General features: G+C 31.5%; 2 protein-coding genes across 8 annotated transcripts in view; one reads left to right on the plus strand and one right to left on the minus strand.

Moving 5' to 3' along the window:
• LOC129906790 (peroxiredoxin-6-like) overlaps positions 1 to 20,138 on the minus strand; it is a 261,543-nt gene that overhangs the window by 214,256 nt on the left and 27,149 nt on the right. The window lies entirely within an intron of this gene.
• LOC129906766 (F-actin-uncapping protein LRRC16A) overlaps positions 1 to 20,138 on the plus strand; it is a 169,320-nt gene that overhangs the window by 141,174 nt on the left and 8,008 nt on the right. For 4 of the 7 annotated variants that reach the window (XM_055982672.1, XM_055982674.1, XM_055982669.1 and 1 more), the window contains 6 exons: positions 13,497 to 13,659; positions 17,799 to 17,873; positions 18,599 to 18,619; positions 18,970 to 19,489; positions 19,551 to 19,898; positions 19,960 to 20,073. In XM_055982672.1, coding sequence (XP_055838647.1) covers positions 13,497 to 13,659; positions 17,799 to 17,873; positions 18,599 to 18,619; positions 18,970 to 19,489; positions 19,551 to 19,898; positions 19,960 to 20,073 — 1,241 coding nt within the window. The remainder of the gene's footprint in view (positions 1 to 13,496; positions 13,660 to 17,798; positions 17,874 to 18,598; positions 18,620 to 18,969; positions 19,490 to 19,550; positions 19,899 to 19,959; positions 20,074 to 20,138) is intronic. The other 3 variants (XM_055982675.1, XM_055982670.1, XM_055982673.1) reach the window with 1 other exon arrangement.

Below are 20,138 nucleotides of genomic sequence, written 5' to 3' on the forward strand. Positions count from 1 at the left end.
GAGTCGATTTTTGTAGTCAAAAAAAGCAACTTTTAATTGCTAATAATATTTACTCTAGTTAAGTCTTAAAGATTTGTAGCAAATTTCAAGTGAATATGTATATTCAAAACTGCTTGATTTATGCTGCGTGCAGTGTCATTTTTTATAAGACTCGAATGAAGGTATATTCTGTATAGATTTTGTAATACCTTCCTACATATGTATTTTGTATAAAAAATTTTGTAGTTATACCTTAATGACTGCTTTATAACATACTTAAATAGATTTTCGCTACCATCTTACTTAAGTTATACAATGTTTGGTTTCAAATAGTTAAAATTGTTTTTTAATTCAAGTATTGTTTTCTAGTTTTAAACATTCAGCCCCCCCTGGAAGACTCCGGTCTTTCAGTAAAAGGCAAGGGAGCTAGTTTGACTACTGGTCTAACGTAGGTTCCATTGTTTGTTTTTATTGTAGCAACACGACATCTTTCGTCTGCTCCAAGATGAGTTTCGGTGACACGTCCAATGACCCACTTAGATGGTGGCAAGTTTGGTTCCTTCACTAGGACAACATCGTCAATTTGAAGATTTCGTTTGACCCTTTGCCACTTTGGTCGGTTCTGCAATGAGGTTAGGTACTCTTGGTGCCAGCGCTTCCAAAAACTTTGTGTAAGTGCCTGTAAAAGATACCAGTTATTTTTTATTGAAACAATTGGACATGAAACGTCAGGTGAAGGGACAGTAGAATAAGATTCTCCAATCATAAAATGTGATGGAGTAAGAGCAGTAGGTTCGAAGTCAGGTGTTGGCCACATAGGGCGTGAGTTCAAAAGACTTTCAATTTTGGCTAAAAGAGTATACATCTCTTCGTAGGTAAGTCTTTGATCACCAATAACACGTTTGAGATGAGTTTTAACTGATTTTACACCAGCCTCCCAAAGTCCTCCAAAGTGAGGCGAGGCAGGCGGTATAAATTTCCAAGTGATTTGGTCTTTGGAAAGATGGTCAATGATGCAGCTGTTGCGTTGTTGGTCCAGAAGAAGATCATGTAGCTCTCCAAGTTTCCTTTTCGCTCCATTAAAATTTGTCGCGTTATCACTCCAGATTACCGACGGTTTTCCGCGCCGCGATACAAACCGATCTAGAGCTAGGAGAAAGGCATCTGTCGATAAGTCCCCGACGAGTTCGATATGGACTCCTTTGGTTACAAAGCACACAAACAGAGCGATATATGCCTTGACAAATTTTGGATTTCGTCCGCGAGATAGTCTTAGGGTAATAGGACCTGCATAATCGCAGCCAACCGTGCTGAAGGGGCGTGAAAAACGAACGCGTTCTTTTGGAAGATCGCCCATCAGTTGAGTAGAGACCGTTTGTCGCTGACGAAAACATTTGAGGCACTTGTTAACTATTTTTTGTAATAGGTTTCTGCAGCCGAGAATATAAAAATTTTGTTTTAGTAAAGCAATCATCAACGTCACGCCGGAATGCAAATATTGTTCATGAATCGAATTCGCTATAAGTTTTGCAATAGGATGTGATTTACACAAAATGATTGGATGTTTCTCGTTATATGACAAGTGAGAATGTTCAAGACGTCCACCGACACGAAGAACACTAGATCTATCAAGAAACGGGGCAAGTGGTAGAAGTTTACTTTTAGACGGGAGTGGTTTACCCTTTTTTAAAAGGTCAATTTCGAAACCGAATAGAGAAGATTGTGCATGTTTTATAAGAAGTGTTTTTGCTTCAATTATTTCCTGAGCGTATAGGAAAGGAGAAGATTCTTTATTTTTACTGAAATGGGCATTACGATAGAACCGATATATGTACGCCACAACGCGAACGAGTTTAAACCAATTCGAAAAGCGAGCAATAAGTTGGTCAAATATATTTTCAGAATTCAAATTTGAAAAGAATACCTGAACCTTTTTACTTTTTCGTTCTTCCAACTCTTCTTCAGCAATATCATTTATATTGTACTGTGACACTGACCATTCCGTAGAATCTTTTTTCAACCATGAAGGTCCATTCCACCAAATGTCTGTAGAAGCCAAAAGTGAAGGTGGTATTCCTCGGGATGGTACATCAGCGGGGTTTTCCGGTGAGCGAACATGATTCCAGCATTTGAATGGTATTGATGTTAGTATTTCTGAAGTTCGATTTGCGACGAAAACAGACCATTTCTTAGGCGGAGCAGATAGCCAATGTAGGACAATAGAAGAATCTGTCCAAGCGAAAACACGAAGGTCATTTTCCTGCAAAGAGATTTTAATTTTATTAATGAGTTGAGTAAGGAGACGAGCTCCACAGAGTTCAAGCTTAGGTAGCGATAAAACTTTAATCGGAGCAACTCTACTTTTAGCTGCAACCAAGCTAATCTGGACTTTTCCAGCTTCATTTACACTTCTACAATAAACGACCGCTGCATAAGCATCCAGTGATGCATCACAAAACCCATGAAGCTCCCAATTATTTTTGTTGGACCATAATACTCTGGGTATGGACAGTGATTCGATCAGGCTAAGTTCATCTCGAATGGTTTTCCAGCGAAGTCCGAGTTCCAAAGGAACTTCTTCGTCCCATGCTAGTTTTTCGCGCCATAAATCCTGAATCAATATTTTGATTGCGACAACAACTGGTGAAAGAAAACCTAAGGGATCGAATACCCGAGAAGCATCAGAAAGAATTCGACGTTTGGTGCAAGTTGTTGACTCTGGAAGAACGACCTTGTAGGAGAAGCAATCCTTGAATGGGCACCATTGTAGACCAAGAACTTTCACCATGTTTGACTCTTCAAATTGTACTGGAGATATCTCGCGTTGCTCCTCTGGCAAGGAGAGTAAGAGTGGCCAACAATTAGTGGTCCACTTTCGCAGATTAAAACCACCTAGTTTAAGGAGCTCTACAAGTTCATTTCTAAGAGATATGATGTCATCTACGTCGTCAGCTCCAGTAAAAACATCATCGACGTAGAAGTCATTAAGAATTATGTTGGAGGCTCGAGAGTACATTTCGGCATTGTCAAGTGCTAGCTGTTTTAAAGTCCTTACTGCTAAAAAAGGTGCTGCAGAAGTACCGTAGGTTACTGTTAACAAGTTATAATGTTTAATTGGCTCTTGGGGTGAAGAGCGCCATATGATTCGTTGATAATTTTTATGGTTTGGAGCCACCCAAATCTGACGGAACATTTTCTCTATATCCCCTGAAATAACATAAGCATGGCGACGACTTCGAAGGCAAATAGCGAAAATGTCACGTTGAATAGTAGGCCCAACAAGAAGAAGCTCGTTGAGAGAAAATGTGTCAGAGTGATGGGGTTTGGCAGAACCGTCAAATACCACCCGAAGTTTGGTGGTAGTACTATCGTTTTTTATAACCGCATGATGAGGCAAATAATAACAATTGGAAGGTGGTTGTACAATTTCATGTTGAGGTACTTCTTCCATATGCCCTAATGCGAGGTATTCGTTTAAAAATGAATTATATTGAGCTTTCAATTCGGGATTAGAAGCAAACCTACGCTCCATTGAGTGTAATCGACTAAGGGCAATGCTAAAAGAATCGCAAAGGTTCGACTCATAATTTTTTTTGAAAGGCAGCTGTACAACATAACGTCCATCAAGAGCACGACTGTGAGTTGTAACAAAATGTTCCTCCGCTTGTTGTTCCTCAACAGATAGCACAGGTTCCCAGTGAACTTCTTCAAGGCGCCAGAAACGTTCAAGGTCAAACGCTAATGCAAAAAGTAACCTTATAGTAAAGCACTTAACTTCTTGGTTAGCATCAGATCGCAGCTTTGGAACTCCCCCTGCTATAACCCAGCCAAATATAGTTGGAACACAATTAGGAACACCTACAGCCTCTTCTTCCGAAGATCCCGTAATAATATTGAAGACTTTATCTGCCCCTATAAGTATATCAATAGGGCCTGGCTTATTAAAACTAGGATCAGCTAAATCGAGCGACAGATAATCGAATGTGTTAAAGTGTGACGTGGAGATTGGAGGAATCAGCGATGTTAATTTAGATATAACGTAGCAGTCAACGTCAATGTTATTTGAACAACTATCTTTATCATCCTTTTCAAATCGTGATGCTAAATTCAGTGATACCACACCATTGGTTACACCTGCGGCAGTAGATCCAACTCCCATTATTGGAATTCGCGATGGTTTACGTGTCAATCCTAAACGCTGAACTACCTCTTCGGTAACAAACGACACTTGCGATCCTGTGTCTAACAAAACACGAACCTCATGTTTAACTCCTTGTTTGTCTACAACCTTGACAACGGCGGTAGGAAGAAGAGTGGAAAAACAACGAGTAGGATCCAACGAGTGACAATTTACAACAGGAGAACTAGTAGCGGAACTAAGCGACGACCCTGATTTAGAGGATTCAATTTCACTGGGAACTGTTGATTTTACGCCTTCCTTCGGATGAACTAAAGTATGGTGCCTTTTGTTGCATATTTTACACCTTGAAAATGAACGGCATTTATTAGATGGATGTCCTGTACGAAAACAATTGAAACAAAGTTTATTCTCCCTAGCAAAATCACGACGAGCTTCACAACCTAGCGAAAAAAAAGATTTGCAAAGGAAAAGCTGATGGTCCTCACCACATTTTGGACATCCTACTTTTGTTTCAATCATATGAGATCGGACGCTTTTCTGAACATCTTTGTTGTTACGTTTCGAAAGAGATGATATAGGTGTTGGGCAGCAAGCTTCAAGACAGTTGCACCTGTTTTGAAGAAAATCGAGAAACTGTTGGATGGTTAGATCAATCCTAGACCCTGCTTCGTTAGCCCATGCTTGTTTGGTTTCAAGATCTAATTTTTGCAACAAAATATAAATTAGCCAAGGATCTCGTGTTGTTGCATCCAATGAGTTAAGACCCCTAATCACTTCATCCGCATCGTCGGTTATTTTGCGAAGAATCGCAGGATTAGAGTTCGAAGATGGTAGTGAAATAAATGTTTCAATAAACGATTGAATAATTAAAACTGTCCTATCATAACGCTCTTCTAATTTGTCCCAAGCCTCAACGTAGTTTTTTTCTGTACAGGGAGTGTTTTTAAATAGATCCCCTGGTTGCTTTCCGAGGAACGACTTCAAATATTGGAACTTTTGAGTTCCTGAAAGTGAAGTATTGGAATCAATCGTTCCAAGAAACATGTCTTTGAAACCCGGCCAATCCTTATAATTCCCATGAAAAGTAGGCACATGTAGTTGGGGTAAATGCACAGATTTTGTGGATTTAGTTGCTTCAAGTCTTTCTAAAAACTCGACTTGTTGTGTGGTAAGAGACTCGCTAGGCGAAGCAGCGGTATTTATTGGAGGTGGCTCTGAATGAGGTACCTTTGCACGAATTGCATCGGTAATTGCAGCATGTGAGGTTAAATACTTGTCCTCATAATCAGCGTATTCTGGTTCTGGATCGACAAAACCTTCATCTTCAATAAATTCATAAAGTTGATCGGACAAAGAATTAAATTCTGACCAGGCTTCTGTAAGCCTAGCTAAATGAATTTCTAATGAAGCAACCGTAGTGGAATCATCAATTAATTCCGAAAACGCTAATTGATTTGTAATTGAAGCCTTCGCGCGACCACGTTTGCCCTTGACAAATTGCATATTTGCGTTTCAATTATTGTCTATCAAAAAATATTGATCTCAATTTAAGAACCGTTTACTACGCACAGTAGAAAGCCAATAGGTTCGCAATAAAAATTTTATTCATATATAAAAAAAAAACTTGTCATGAATATATGTACGATATACAATATACATATATATGTTTTATGTATAAAAGTTATAATTTTATCATTTAACTGATTAAAATCAAATGAAAGTTTGTTGAAAGTTTCAATGTTTGATATTCAATGTTTAATTCATTAAAAAAAAAGCATACATAAGCTTAATCGACACCGAAAATGGTGGATTAATAAATCACGTGATCTCTTTATCTGACACACAACTCATACACCGCACAATTCACTTTTTTATCCGGCTCGAAGGACCAATGTTTTTTGTGGATAAATGGACTGTAGTTTATTTATGATTTAGTTTTTAAAGATGAATATAATGAATGTTTTTTTTTATGTATACTTATATGAATTTATTTTTTTTCCTTGATGTTCGCTTGCTGCTGCTGCTTGTGTCTGTCTCGTGTGATGGTTGGTCGTCAAAGAGATCGAGCATTGGGAAAATTGCAAGCAGCAGCATTTAACGAATATTAGAACAAAATGAAATGCATACAGTAATGTACAAAACGTATAAAAAGAGAGTTGCTCAAATTTAAAGTAAGTTATACAATGTTTGGTTTCAAATAGTTAAAATTGTTTTTTAATTCAAGTATTGTTTTCTAGTTTTAAACAGATATCATTGCTATATTTATAAAATCTTACTAATAAACTAATTGGGGTCTGATTGTTAAGGTCTGAACCTTCCAAAAGCTTGCTACACAAAATATTAAATTACATTTCAATTCATTTTGTATTTTACTTTACTTTTTTCTTAATTTGAGGCCTTAGACAACTTTATAGATGCAAGAGATATTTTAATCAAGGGTAAAGCAACTCTAGGAACAGGACCGTTTTTAGGATCTATTTTATTGAAAAATAGTTGGTAGCAAAAATCTTTTTATGTTTTATGTTAATTTATTAAATTCACTATTTTTCTGCTTAAAGTCAATGATATTAATTAAAAATGTACTTAATTTTCATTTTCATCACTAAAATCAAATAAAAATAAAAACCCAAAAACAAAAAGATGAATTTACTTTTTCATTTGCATCTAAAAATAAACATTATCAAAGCCCAAATAAAACATTAAACTTTAAAGGCACGCAGCAAAACTCAGGCACAGAATTTTGAAAATATAAAAAATATGGTATTTTTCACGCATTTAAAGTTATGAGTCGATTTTTGTAGTCAAAAAAAGCAACTTTTAATTGCTAATAATATTTACTCTAGTTAAGTCTTAAAGATTTGTAGCAAATTTCAAGTGAATATGTATATTCAAAACTGCTTGATTTATGCTGCGTGCAGTGTCATTTTTTATAAGACTCGAATGAAGGTATATTCTGTATAGATTTTGTAATACCTTCCTACATATGTATTTTGTATAAAAAATTTTGTAGTTATACCTTAATGACTGCTTTATAACATACTTAAATAGATTTTCGCTACCATCTTACTTTCAAATTAAAAAGCAAAACAAAAAACTTAAAATCTCTGAAATATGAAATATGTTAAACAGTATAAAGGAATTATTGCGCAAAAATGTTAGCCCAGATTTCTATCAACGCACAGTGAGTTATTATGGTCTAAAACCAAAAAAAATTTGGGCACATTTTTCACAATGACTAAAAAGTTATTCGGAAGCAAAAATTTTCATTTTTTGGGTACAGTAAACCCCACTCAAGTGCTTACCCACTTGCCTCTCGATTAGCCGGAAGAACAAAAATAATTAAAAATCCAAAAATGCTCGTACAATCTAGTGGAGTAACTAAAGCAAATTATTAGGAAACCCGGCCGAACAGGTCTGATTTTGACGATTTTTTTTCAAACGTAGGTAATTCTAATTAAAAATACTTAAAAGTCTATAGATTAAAAATTGCCGATGTTGCCGTATTGTTTTTTAAAATTAAAATTAAATTTTTTTTGAACAAAACCATTTTTTTTGCATAAATTTCATAAAACAAATGATAGCAAAAGATTCTCTAGGTAAATTAAGAAAAAAAAAATATGAGGGATTAAGGGACAATCCTCCATCGTTTAAGCGATAAATGCAATTTTCTCACAAACTCACTTCAAACACAAAAAAATTGAACACAACGGCAACACCTACAATATGTACAGACACGTTTTTAAAAATCCAGAATCTCGTTTAAATCAAGAGTTTTTGAACGAGTAGTCCTCAACTCAAAATTTTGGAAAAAAAACGATATTAAAAAAATTTAAATGGCTTTTTTCAAACTTTTTCGTAGCAAAATATGAATTTATTTAAAAAAAATTTTTTCACCATAAATATTATCAGTTGAATTCCGAAGAGGAAAAGGTAATATATATTACAGTTTAAAAAAAATATACAAAAATTACTTCAATTTCATCGGATTTTCTTGATAAAAACTGAATTTTTGCATTGGAATAATTGATATTCTCAAAGACTTTGGCAAATAAGAACTTTAAACTTTTGATATTTAACTTTCAACAATAAGGGCTATTGAATGAATAAAAAATAACTTTATATTTAAATGTTGAACTCAAAAAAAAAAAAAAAAAAAAAATAAGTTAATTTTTTTTCAAAATTTCTATTAAAAAAAGTTATTCTAAAATGAAATACTTTCTAATTTTTTTCATAAACCGTAATACATATTGACGTTTCCTTTTATAATTTCAAATCATAACAAATGTGGCCAAAAAAATTTTAAAATAAATGCATTTTATATTACGAAAAAGTTTTAAAAACGACATGTTAAAATTTTTTCATTTTTTTTTTTTTTGAAATCTGAGTTCAATTACCATTCTTTCAAAAGCCCTTCATTCAATTAACTTAATTTTAATTTTAGAAATGTGACTAAGCTTCTAGCTTTTTAAATATGTATATTTAAATATTGTGGGTGTTGCCTTTCTGTTCAAATATTTTTTTTTGTGTTTGAAGTCAATTAATAAGAAAATTACATCTATCGCTTGAACGATGGAAGATTGTCCCTCACTCCAATATATTTTTTTTCCTTGAATTTCCTAGAAATCTGTTGGCATCAATTAATTTATGAAATTTAATAAAAATGTTTGAAACAAAATTTTTTTTGTTCACAAAAATCTTAAACTAAATTTAAAAAATCAAAATGGCAACACCGGCAATTTGTAATCTATAGACTTTAAAGTATTTTTAATTACTGACGTTTGAAAAGAAAAGATCATCAAAATCTAAGCTGTTCGGCCGGGTTGCCTAATATTGCCAATTATTGAGCTTTAGTTCCTAAACTAATCCTGTTTTTTTAACTTTTCTAAAAGCTAGTTATTTATTCTTTATTTTGTTTTTTTTTTTTTTTCTCAAGTTGTTTCATTAAATAGTTTTTGAGAAATTAAGTTTTAAAGATGAAATTTAGAAAAAAATTGTTTCGTTTTTAATTGATTTTTTTATAAAATTTTGCAATATTATGGACATTGTTTTTATTATTATTTAATGACTCTATTAAATATCAAAGTTCCTAAAAAATGAAAAAAAAAACTGAAACCCACGAAAGAGAAAGAAACATAAATTGGCTTAGTCCAACTATTTTGCGTCAAAAAACTAGCGGATTGTTCTTACAAATCAAATGCATTGAAAAGATAACTTGTATCGTACTTAGAAAGAAATAATTATTGCCATATATAAATTTAAATTCAGCATACAAAAGTCTGAAAAAATTAGTATGTATGAAAAATACAATAGTTTTCTCATATCAACCGCTTCATTAACCTTATAAGACTTTTTACAGAATACCTTTATTTTTTTTTTTAATTTTTGCGGCAGATCATATTCGATGATGATGCCAGATTTCAAAATACAACACTACATCCATCTTTTTTTTTTTTATTTCACGAAAAGGGATACATCAATGATCTTTATTTTGGGATCGGATCAAAATTCTGGCTTCAAAATTCTGCTTTTCAAAATTCTGCCTTTTAAGCGAAAATTCTGTTTTTCAAAATTCTGCTTTTTTTCTACTCTGTTTTTCAAAATTCTGCTTTTTAAAACTCTGCTTTTCAAAATTCTGCCAGCATTATATTTGAACAAACAAATTCTGCCAATTCTGTTTTTTTTTTATAGCATATGCACTGGCTAAAGAAAAATACACCTCATTAATGTAATTCATTAAGGTCTATCTTTTAATGAAAAAATTTTTATTTTTGAAAATCTTTATTAACGGTACCTGCCATAGAACCGTTTTTTTTCAAATCCGATTATCTCCGAAAGTGCTTATACGATTTCAACGAAATTTTTTGTGAAGAAGAATTTATATAATTTAAATATAAACCAAAAATAAAATTTCCAAAAAAATAATTTTTGGATTTTTAAAAAAATTTTGAAAATTTTTTTTTGAAAAATCAAAGTTTCGAAAACGGGACATTGAATTTTTTTGAAATTTCTTTTTAAGATGTTGATTAGTGATTTCTACAAAATGGCATAATAATTTTATTTTAAAACTTTTTTTCCAAAAAATTATTTATAAAAAATTAGTTTTTTTAAAAACAGCTCTAATAATTTTGAAAATTTTTTGTCCAAAAATGCATCTTAATATATCAGTCAAAACTGCATACTTGTTTTGGAGGGCAATTTGATTTCAGATTTTATTTAATTTTTGAAAAAACGAATTTTATTTTTTTTTTCCAAATTTCTATATAAAAAGTCTTAAAAATTTAAGCAACATTAACTCTAAGAGCAAGTTCGTGCGACCCAGTCGTGCATTTTATTTTATTTAAGTGTCGCAAATATTTTTTGAATACCATATACTGCCTTTCTTTCAAATAAAATATGTAAACTATTTGGAACCGATGTTGTTTGATACAAAATATTCCTTTTCTTATTCAAATTTTTGAACATTCATCTGTATTTGATAAATTAATAAATTTGTAATTATTTTCGGAAATGTTTTATATTAAACCTTTTCTTAAAATTTTCGAATTTATTCATTCATAAAACAAAAATTACCTAATACGCATTTAAAAAATGACAAATTTTCAAAAAGATGATTTTACAGAATTCTGCAATAAAAAGCGCGCGCTTTTTAACATTTTCCAAACCCTTTTTTTGCAGAATTTTGAAAAGCAGAATTATGAAAAGCAGAATTTTGAAAAACAGAATTTTGAAAGCAGAATTTTGTAAAGCAGAATTTTGATAAAAGAATTTTGACCCCGGCAGAATTTTGACCCCAACCCCTTTATTTTACTAAGTCTCATGTCTCTTTGAAGACTTTGAATTTAATGAAGACTTTTTATTTCACAATGTCTCATTCGTCTTATCTTCATGAACCCTTTTCTCTTCACTTTTTAAAGCATCTAAGCTTCATGAAAACTTTATATTTCACGAATGGGTTGGGGTCGAAATTCTGTATGTTGCAAAATTCTGTATTCAAAATACTGTATGCCAAAATACTGTATGTCAAAATTCTGTATGTGCAAAATGCTGTAGGAACAAAATTCTGAAAGTCAAAATTCTGTATAGCAAAATTCTGGTTGGTCAAAATACTGTATTTCAAAATTCTGTACATCAAAATTCTGTAAATCAAAATTCTGTAAAAATGCTGTAAAAAAATATCGTTTTGATAATGTAAAAAAGTGCGCGCGCACTTTTTTAATTATCAAAACGATATTTTTTTACAGCATTTTTACAGAATTTTGATATACAGTATTTTGCCGTACAGAATTTTACAAAACAGAATTTTGCATGTCAGTATTTTGTTCATACAGTATTTTGACGTACAGAATTTTGTATTTACAGTATAATGACGTACAGAATTATGGTATTACAGTATTTTGACCCCACAGAATTTTGTCGTACAGAATTTTGACAAGCAGAATTATGACCCGCTCCCGGCAACAATCAACCAATCATTCAAACTGCTTCATGGTTATCTTAACGAGTCGCGATTTATCAACTTAAAAAACTCTCTCACCCCCAAAAAAGCTTAAATATATCGCTTCCGGGATGACCTTCTTAACTGAATGGAAGAGGTCATGAGAGCATATTTCTCCGATAAACTGGGAATGTCAAAAGTTACTACAAAATGTTCAATTTTTCACCAACTTCACCAACCATATCCATCCCTATATTTTTCTTATGCTTCTCAAAGATGACTTTTTGTGACGTCACCCCTTTCAACCTAACCTAGGTCAACGACTCTAACAGCTGTTTTGGACCTAACATGTTTGTCTTCTCTTTGTTTTGTTTAGATAAATCTATGTTTTGTTCTATGTTGTCTAAATGGAATATTTTATTCTCCGTTAGCATATTGATTATTTTTTTTACAGCAGCTTATGTTAGCCAAAAGTTCTAACAACACAATAGCTTGATAGGAACGACTTTATATTAAAATATCTACACCAAAATCTTCAACTAAAAATTTTAAAAACTTGTTATGTTCTTATGACTAATACTTATCATCCATACACCACAAAATTATAGTTCTTACATATGTTTTTTTATCATCTTCTCAAATTTAAAATGTGTGTAAAAAAAAATCAATCTTTCTGTTGTTCCCTTTTTCAAACTTCATACATGGGCATGATCTCATCATCAAAATGGTTAAATCATTTTCATAGATTTGTGTGTCTTTTAAATCAATATCTATCTACTCTATCGTATACAAAATATTTGTATAATTTTTTCGCGTCTGTTTGTTTATCATAAAAAAGTTAAAGAAAATTACTCTTCTTCATCGCGTATACGCCACCGTGTACTTTCACTTATCTAATGTGGAACGACAGATAAAATAGCTTTTTTTTATCCATTCTCGGTTTATAAACATAATTTTAAACGATGTCAATGAAATAAAATAAATACACAACAAAACCAGATTAATTAAAAATTCCATTTAACTTTTTAAACTCGATTTGCACACATTCTTCTTTTTTACATAAAAATGTTCAAGTGAAATAATATAATTGTTCTCCGTCTGGTGTTATCGAAGTAAGAAGTTCAAGCGTTTTTTTTTTCTTTCTTTTCTGCATTAAACCAACCAAGTCAGCAAGCAGAGCTCTGAAGCCCTGCTAGAAGTTCTATATTTTTTTTTTTTTTTAATTTTTTTCAAAATGAAAATTGACTCAAACCAGTTGTGATAATTGTTTAATAATAAAAATGCGTATACAAATGCGATGCAAATAAATATATAATATATGCGTCATGCCTAATGAATAGAGAGAAGCACAATCGCATCGTTTCTCCAACTACTAGCTAAACCGAGCGGCTCCAAAGACTCGGACTGCTTCCAACAAAAAGAAAGAAATGAATTATTGCGATTGTGCTGCTCTATGGTGCGGCAACGCGCTTTCAGCTGACACTGTAATATTATTTTTGATAAGGAATTTCGACGCAAACTATATAGCTTTTTTTTTTTGTGTCTTGATAAGATTACACTCGCCGAATGTTGAGTAATGAAATGAGATTTGATTTTTGAGAGAGAGTTCATGAAATAATTTGTATAATATTCAAGTATAGTTAAGTTAGTACTCTCGGATATAATTTTCGCCCTCTCGAAATCGGGGAATAAAAAAATTTTCCAACTTAACTGCTGGTCAGTCTCAGTAGTGGCGTCGAAGTTGTTGCATTTCGCAACCGAGACGAATTTTGTTATGAACCTTTGCGAAAGATTGTTTGGCTGTTGCCGCAGCAAGGCATCAAGGGCAGATGATAATTATTTTAGTAATAGGGAAAAGCTATTAGAAAAGTATACTTTAGACTTGTTTTAGTATTTTTTAAAAATATAACAAAATTATTAAAAATAATTAAATTTTTTTAGTGAAATTGAACAATCAATTGCGGCTACAATCTCAGATCGAGCTACGGATGAAGTTGTGGAAGCATTGACACGTTATCGTCGAGGATTGGGCATCTCAGACTCGCCGTCAGTGCAATTAGATGAAGCCCAGACGCCGGATATAGTACGCAGTCAATCTAGTCATGTAAGTATTTTTCGCTTTCTTTTGTTTACTTTGTTGTTGTTTAATTGTTACAGAGGGACAAGAATGAGAAGTGTAGGTTCTTGGAACAAAATATTGATATTATAAAAGATAGTTGTTACGAGAACATTTTTTGTTATCTTGACTTTGACTTACAAAAAGAAAAACAACAAAAAAATGCATCGAAATGTTGATATACTTTTCTTATATTAATCGAATAGCAATATGGAAAGTGCTTAATGGGTGGAGGGCGAGTTTTGTTTTTTTTTTTTTGGCTAGATAGAGCAAATTATTATTATTTTTTTTTATGTATTTTATCAGATAAGAATATTTGGTGTAAGCGTCACATTTATTTTGGATATTTTTATGGAATTAGGTTCATTTTAAAATTGTAGGTACCTAATAATAGAAAATAGAAGTAATCTTATTGAAATGTTCTTTCCGTTTTGTTTATTACTGATGAATAATTTTGGATACTTCTGATACTAAGTAAAGTTTCTTGGTGAAGTTAAATGTTCATGACGAGAGACCAACCTAAATAGTTATCGGATGGTTCTTATATTGTGTGCTTGTCAGTTTGCATCTGTTCAACTCAGCCGCTGACGAAAATTTCGAAACAAATGCTCAGTTTTCTTAATGCAAAGTTTTCTTTACTTTTTATTACTGTTTTAACAAGCTACCAAAAATTTGACTTCTACTCATTTTTTTTTTTTTTTTTTTTCATTCTAATTTACCTATAATAAACAAGTTGATGTAATTGACTAATAAGGTGTGATTTTCACAAGTAATCTTTAAATAGAAAATATGTTTAAGATTCTAAAGATAAATTTAGTAAAATAATGCAAGGAAATATTAAAATGTCTGCTGTAAAAATTTAATTCTTTTCACAAATAAAAACATTCATGCCAAATTGTATCCTTATGCCATATTAAAAAAAAAAAAAACATTTTAGGAACTATTTTACATTTTTACAGTTATCGAGTTTTGTATTTTGCTGACCAATAGCCCGTTGTGTTGATTTCCTTTTTCGCATTTTTTTAATTTATTTGTTTATCGATTTCTTTCTGAGAGTATAAAGTAGTGCGAATAATTTCAATGTTTATAATACATTTGAAAAATGTTAAACTTATATTAAGGGCCAATTTATTGAGCCTCCATTAAATTTTGAAATTTATCGCTTTAGTTAACGGCCTCGTTAAACTATTGTCGCCTTTAAGTATACATCATTAAAAATTCATTTAATTCACTCTTCTTTAGTTAAAGTCCTTACTTTTAATGGAAACTTTAAATTTAAAACTCTGTTAAAAATATCCTAGGGATTTTTTATTTTGTTTGAAAAATAATCTGTCAAAAGCTACAATTTTGTCAAATCAAATAGATTTGAATTGGAAGAAAAACCAAAAAACTATGACCCGTAAGTATTTTGCAGCTGAAAACGCCAGAAAATGCAAGAGATTAACGATATACCAGTGGTAACCAAAGAATGCTACAACCTACAATTGAAACCATGAGAAGAAGAAGCAGTTAAGTGAAATTTTTAATTTTTTCCATCGGTGTCAATATAACAACTTAAATTAAGTGTTATCGGCATTCATCTCGTGTCATTGGTTTAGAAGTAAGCTTTATATCTCTTCTTCTCATGGCTTCAATTGCAATGTTATGTATGTTATGTACATATGTATTATGCAGCATCTCAAAAATGATTAGTTTTGAAGTGGAGAATATAATCTAGTAGATCTAGTATTATCATCTGTGCGAAGTAGACAAGAAATGCATTAATTTCTTTGAATTTTGTTCTTTTTTATGGTACAAATGCATGTGTGTATACTGTATACCTACAAAAAATTCTAGTCTGGACTTTTTTCATAATTGTAATGTTTTTTTAATAATTCCTTAGCTCATTTGACATTTTTAAATAAAATAATAATTCAAATAAAAAAAATAAATGAAATGACATTTGACACTAATGGAGAGTGAATAAATAGAAATTCTGTTTAAAACCTCCATTAGCTCTAAAAATCCCTCTTAAAAGGTCAAATTTGGTGTTTTAACTAAAACTACTTTTAAATTTAATGCTCAATTAGTTAATGATGCCAAACTTCAAAAAAATCCTTAAAACAGACTGAATTAAACGAAATTGGTTTTTAATTTTAAAATTCCCTTTTTTAATGGCGATTTAAGTTTAATGGAGAGTCAATAAATTGGGCCGAAGTTTCATTTCGTTCTATGCGAGGAATGTAATCATCTTCGGTCTGGTCAACAAGATGAAAAGCATACATCGACCAATATTTTCACTAAAAAACAAATGAGAATTTAATAAAATGAACGACTGGGTCGCACGAACTTGCTCTTAGAGTTAAAGTTGCTTAAATTTTTAAGACTTTTTATATAAAAATTTGGAAAAAAAACTAAAATTCGTTTTTTAAAAAAATGAAATAAAATCTGAAATCAAATTGCCCTTCAAAACAAGTATGCAGTTTTGATTGATGTATTAAGATGCATTTTTGGACAAAAAATTTTCAAAATCGTTAGAGCCGTTTTTTAAAAAACTAATTAATTTTTTATAAATAATTTTTTGGAAAAAAAGTTTTAAAATAAAATTGGTGTGCCATTTTGTAGAAATCATTAATCAACATCTTAAAAAAAAATTTCAAAAAAAATCAATGTCCCGTTTTCGAAAATTTGATTTTTCAAAAAAAAATTTATTTTTTGGAAATTTTATTTTTGATTTATATTTAAATTTTGTAAATGCTTCTTCACAAAAAGTTTCGTTGAAATCGAATAAACGCTTTTGGAGATAATCGGATTTGAAAAAAACGGTCCTATCGCAGGTACCGTTAATAATGATTTTCAAAAAAAAATTTTTTCATTGAAAGATAGACCACAGCTCAAAACGAACATTTGAATTTTTTAAACAAAATCCTTGGAGCCGTTTTTGAGATATTTTAATTTTACTAAAATAGTTATATGACAAGTACCGTTATTTTTGGTCCAAAAAAATTAATTCCAAAAACCCCTCTGGAGAGTCGCCAAATAACGCTACATACCAGGTTTGACATCAATCATTCCATCCGTTTAGGCTGTAGCTTCGTTTACAGACAGACGGACTTCCGGGACCCACTCAGGGTTTTTCAGAGCTAAAATACAAACAAAAATAGAGGCTTTTGTTCAAAGAAAAATAAACAAATAACAGTTCGAGAAAATGTGATTATTTTTGGTTGTTTTTTGTTCTGAAAAACCCTGTTTTGTTGAATTCAAATTGTAATATTATGCGATCTAACTGCAACTTTGCGAACTTTTATACATTTTTGAAAACTAGAATAACAGGGCAACTTTTTAAAATAATAAACCATTCTCACACCGTACAAATTTTTTTTTACGGTGTTGCTCTCAAATAAAAGTTAGAAATTGATTTTTTATAAAACTTGAAACTGTTAGCTAATTTGCAGCGAAATGGCGTATGGGATAAAAAACATTTTGATTAATTAATTGTTCCTAATTATTTGCCAATGTTTTTGTAAAAGAATTTTAAAAAATAAAAATCAATAATGGGCCCAGGTAGGGATTTTTCGAAATTTCACAAGAATTGCATTAAATCGAAAACCGTAAGGATTTGGGATGAACAAGTTACCAAATTCTGAGAGCCCTTAAGTTCTCCTATCAGCATATTTCGTTTGATCCATTACTTTTGGTACCTACCTATATCGCAAGTAAAAATGGCAGCATTTTCGTATCACATACTATTATCCGTCAGTGCATTAAATTTCATGACTTCACGTCGAAAAATGGCCATGCATAAAACATCATAGGTACAACTAGGTTAATAGAAGTCTCTTTTTAGTGTTCCCGAAAATTCCGTTTTTTCAGTAGATCAATTAAATAGATTCACTTCTTAAAGTAAAAGTAGATATTTGTATAGAACTAGAATTAAGTAAAACCTTTTTGATATGATTGTACTTTCAAACGTTAGAAGTTCAGCAAATTTTTAAAATTTCAATACTATTTCTTAATTAATATTGTGACCATTAAAATGGTTAAAAATTTCATTTTCAACATAATAGCATCAAATTTGATAATAATAATTTCAGCATTTTCTCAAAAAATCGTGTGGAAAATATTAATTTTTTAATTTTTTCTTTCAGGATGCCAATGGTCTTATCATACCAAGATCAAGCAGAGGAAGTGTACTGCCAAAGCTTGGATTAGATTCACCCACTGTAAGTTATACAAATTGGATGAAATAAAATCAAACAAAAATTATTATTAATTTTGTTTCTCACCATAATAATAATAACTAGAAAAATCAGCATTTTTGAATCAAAAAATAATATAATATTACATTATTTATAATCAAAACTATATATATATTATATTCAAATTAGTGCCAGTGAACTGTATAAAACAAAAAAAAAAAAAACAAAATTACATTTTATTTAGAATTTAAATTTGCATTTAAATAATTATAAATTCTAACAAGTGTGAATATATCTCAAACAAAAAAAAAATACAATGCTTGAATTTTCAAAAAAAAAGTAAAAACAAAAATTCAAACAATTGGCTACCAAAAAAAAAGGAAATTCAACGCAAGTTAAAAGTATTTTATCAAAAAAATTTAGTAGTGAACATAATTTTATTTTAATTTGTAGTAATTTTTATGCATTGAAATATTAAAAATGATATGAAAAATACAATAAAAAATATACGAGTTAGATCATCCAAAATCACCATATAATTCATCCATTCATCACAAATCACATACATTCACTTCACTCATTCATCATCCATTCACCATCATTAAAAAAATTTCAAAAATTAAAAATCAAGAAAAAACCAAACAAAAATTCAAAAACAAAAAAAGACACAACAAGTTTTTTTTATAATTTTCTGTGTCTTCCCATCATGCTCTCTCTGTACTTCTCACCCTTCATCCGTTTGTTAAAAGAAATTGGAATATCTAAACCTTGTAAGTAGATCACAGTAAAAATCCTTGAATTTTTTTTTTATTTTTTTATAATTTTTTTTAACAACCCCGCTAGATTTAAAAAATATTAATTTTAATTTTTCTGTAAATGAAAAAAAATGTGTACAAAAAGAGTGAAATAGAAGAATTATTATTGCACGTTCACGCCTTAATTATTTTTTTGTTTTAAGTTAGTTTCACTGTTTCCATTCCCCCCAAAACCAGAAAAAAAAACATGATTACACCAATCCTTTTTGTACAGAATCTTCAAAATATTGAATGCATTTGAAGATGAACACTTTCGAAACTTCTCATAGCCCCAACCAATCTAACTTAACAAAATTACTTTACAGGCCACACCACACCTGCCAACTAAACGTCGCTCAGTCGCACGAAAGGTCCGACCACAGTCAGTGGTGGAAAACCTTAGTCTGGGTCACATTCCAGATTTACTGGAATCGCCATCATCGCATCGAAGTTCATCGAATATGTCATCGTTAGATAAACGTGGTGACGACGAATGCTGTGATTCGATAACTGAACTGCCAAGTGTTTCACTGCAGCTGCAACATTTGGTCAAAGGCCGACCAAAGAGAGCCAAGACCAGAGCACCTTCAAGACCCTTGGTCGCTGATACCAGTACTCGTGAAATAATCGAAGGTCTAGATCAATTCTTTAGACCAGGCTCAGTGACTCCAACCACTCTGACCCCACTCGTATCGCCAACATCAGAAGAATGTAGTTCATTGAGTTTTGCCGATAGTCCTACAATGAGTCGAGATGATAATGGAAGAATGACTTCGGAGGAGACAACTCCTATTCTTGAGGAGCGTAAGCCAATCAAATTAGATCGAAGCTCACCACTTTTGAGAGGTATGCTTCTGGATTTCAAGATTCCAATTCATGTATTTGAATTTTTTTCTTTTAATTTCAGGTGTTGCATGGGCAAGTCGTTCGAGATCCACAGACAATTTGGAGAAATATTCTCCTTTGATTGGTCGCAAGTCACCTCTGGTTAAAATGCGCACTGAAGGTGGTAATGATGATCGTTTGGATCGTTTGCATACACCTTATAGGGATGATCGAATGCGATCACCTAGCAGTGAGTCGATAAAGAGTCATACTGGAGGTGATAGTGTGATTGTGAAGACTGGAAATGGGATTTTGAGGACACCGATTGTTTTGCAAAAACCACGTCCTTGGTCTGTGGTGGGTAATGAGCCAAAGTCGGGAGATTTTTCAACAGAATCTAGTAAAACTACTCCAGAGCAGTTAGAAGATGGTAGAAAGTACTATTTTTATACAAGACAGTATTTTTATATATTTTTTTTTTTTTTATTTAGATTGCGATGTAGTGCCATTTGGCCAACAGACTGGAGGTTCTATTGTTGGTATAAGCCCGGGAATAGCTTTGGCTTCCAGTGGCGGCGGTGGCAGTATTGTTGGAATAACACCAGGTATGTTGAATGTGGCATATATTTTTTTCATAATTCTTAATTAAATTTATTTTATTTAAAAATAT

This window comes from Episyrphus balteatus, chromosome 1 (assembly GCF_945859705.1).
Source record: "Episyrphus balteatus chromosome 1, idEpiBalt1.1, whole genome shotgun sequence".
Classification (NCBI taxonomy): domain Eukaryota; kingdom Metazoa; phylum Arthropoda; class Insecta; order Diptera; family Syrphidae; genus Episyrphus; species Episyrphus balteatus.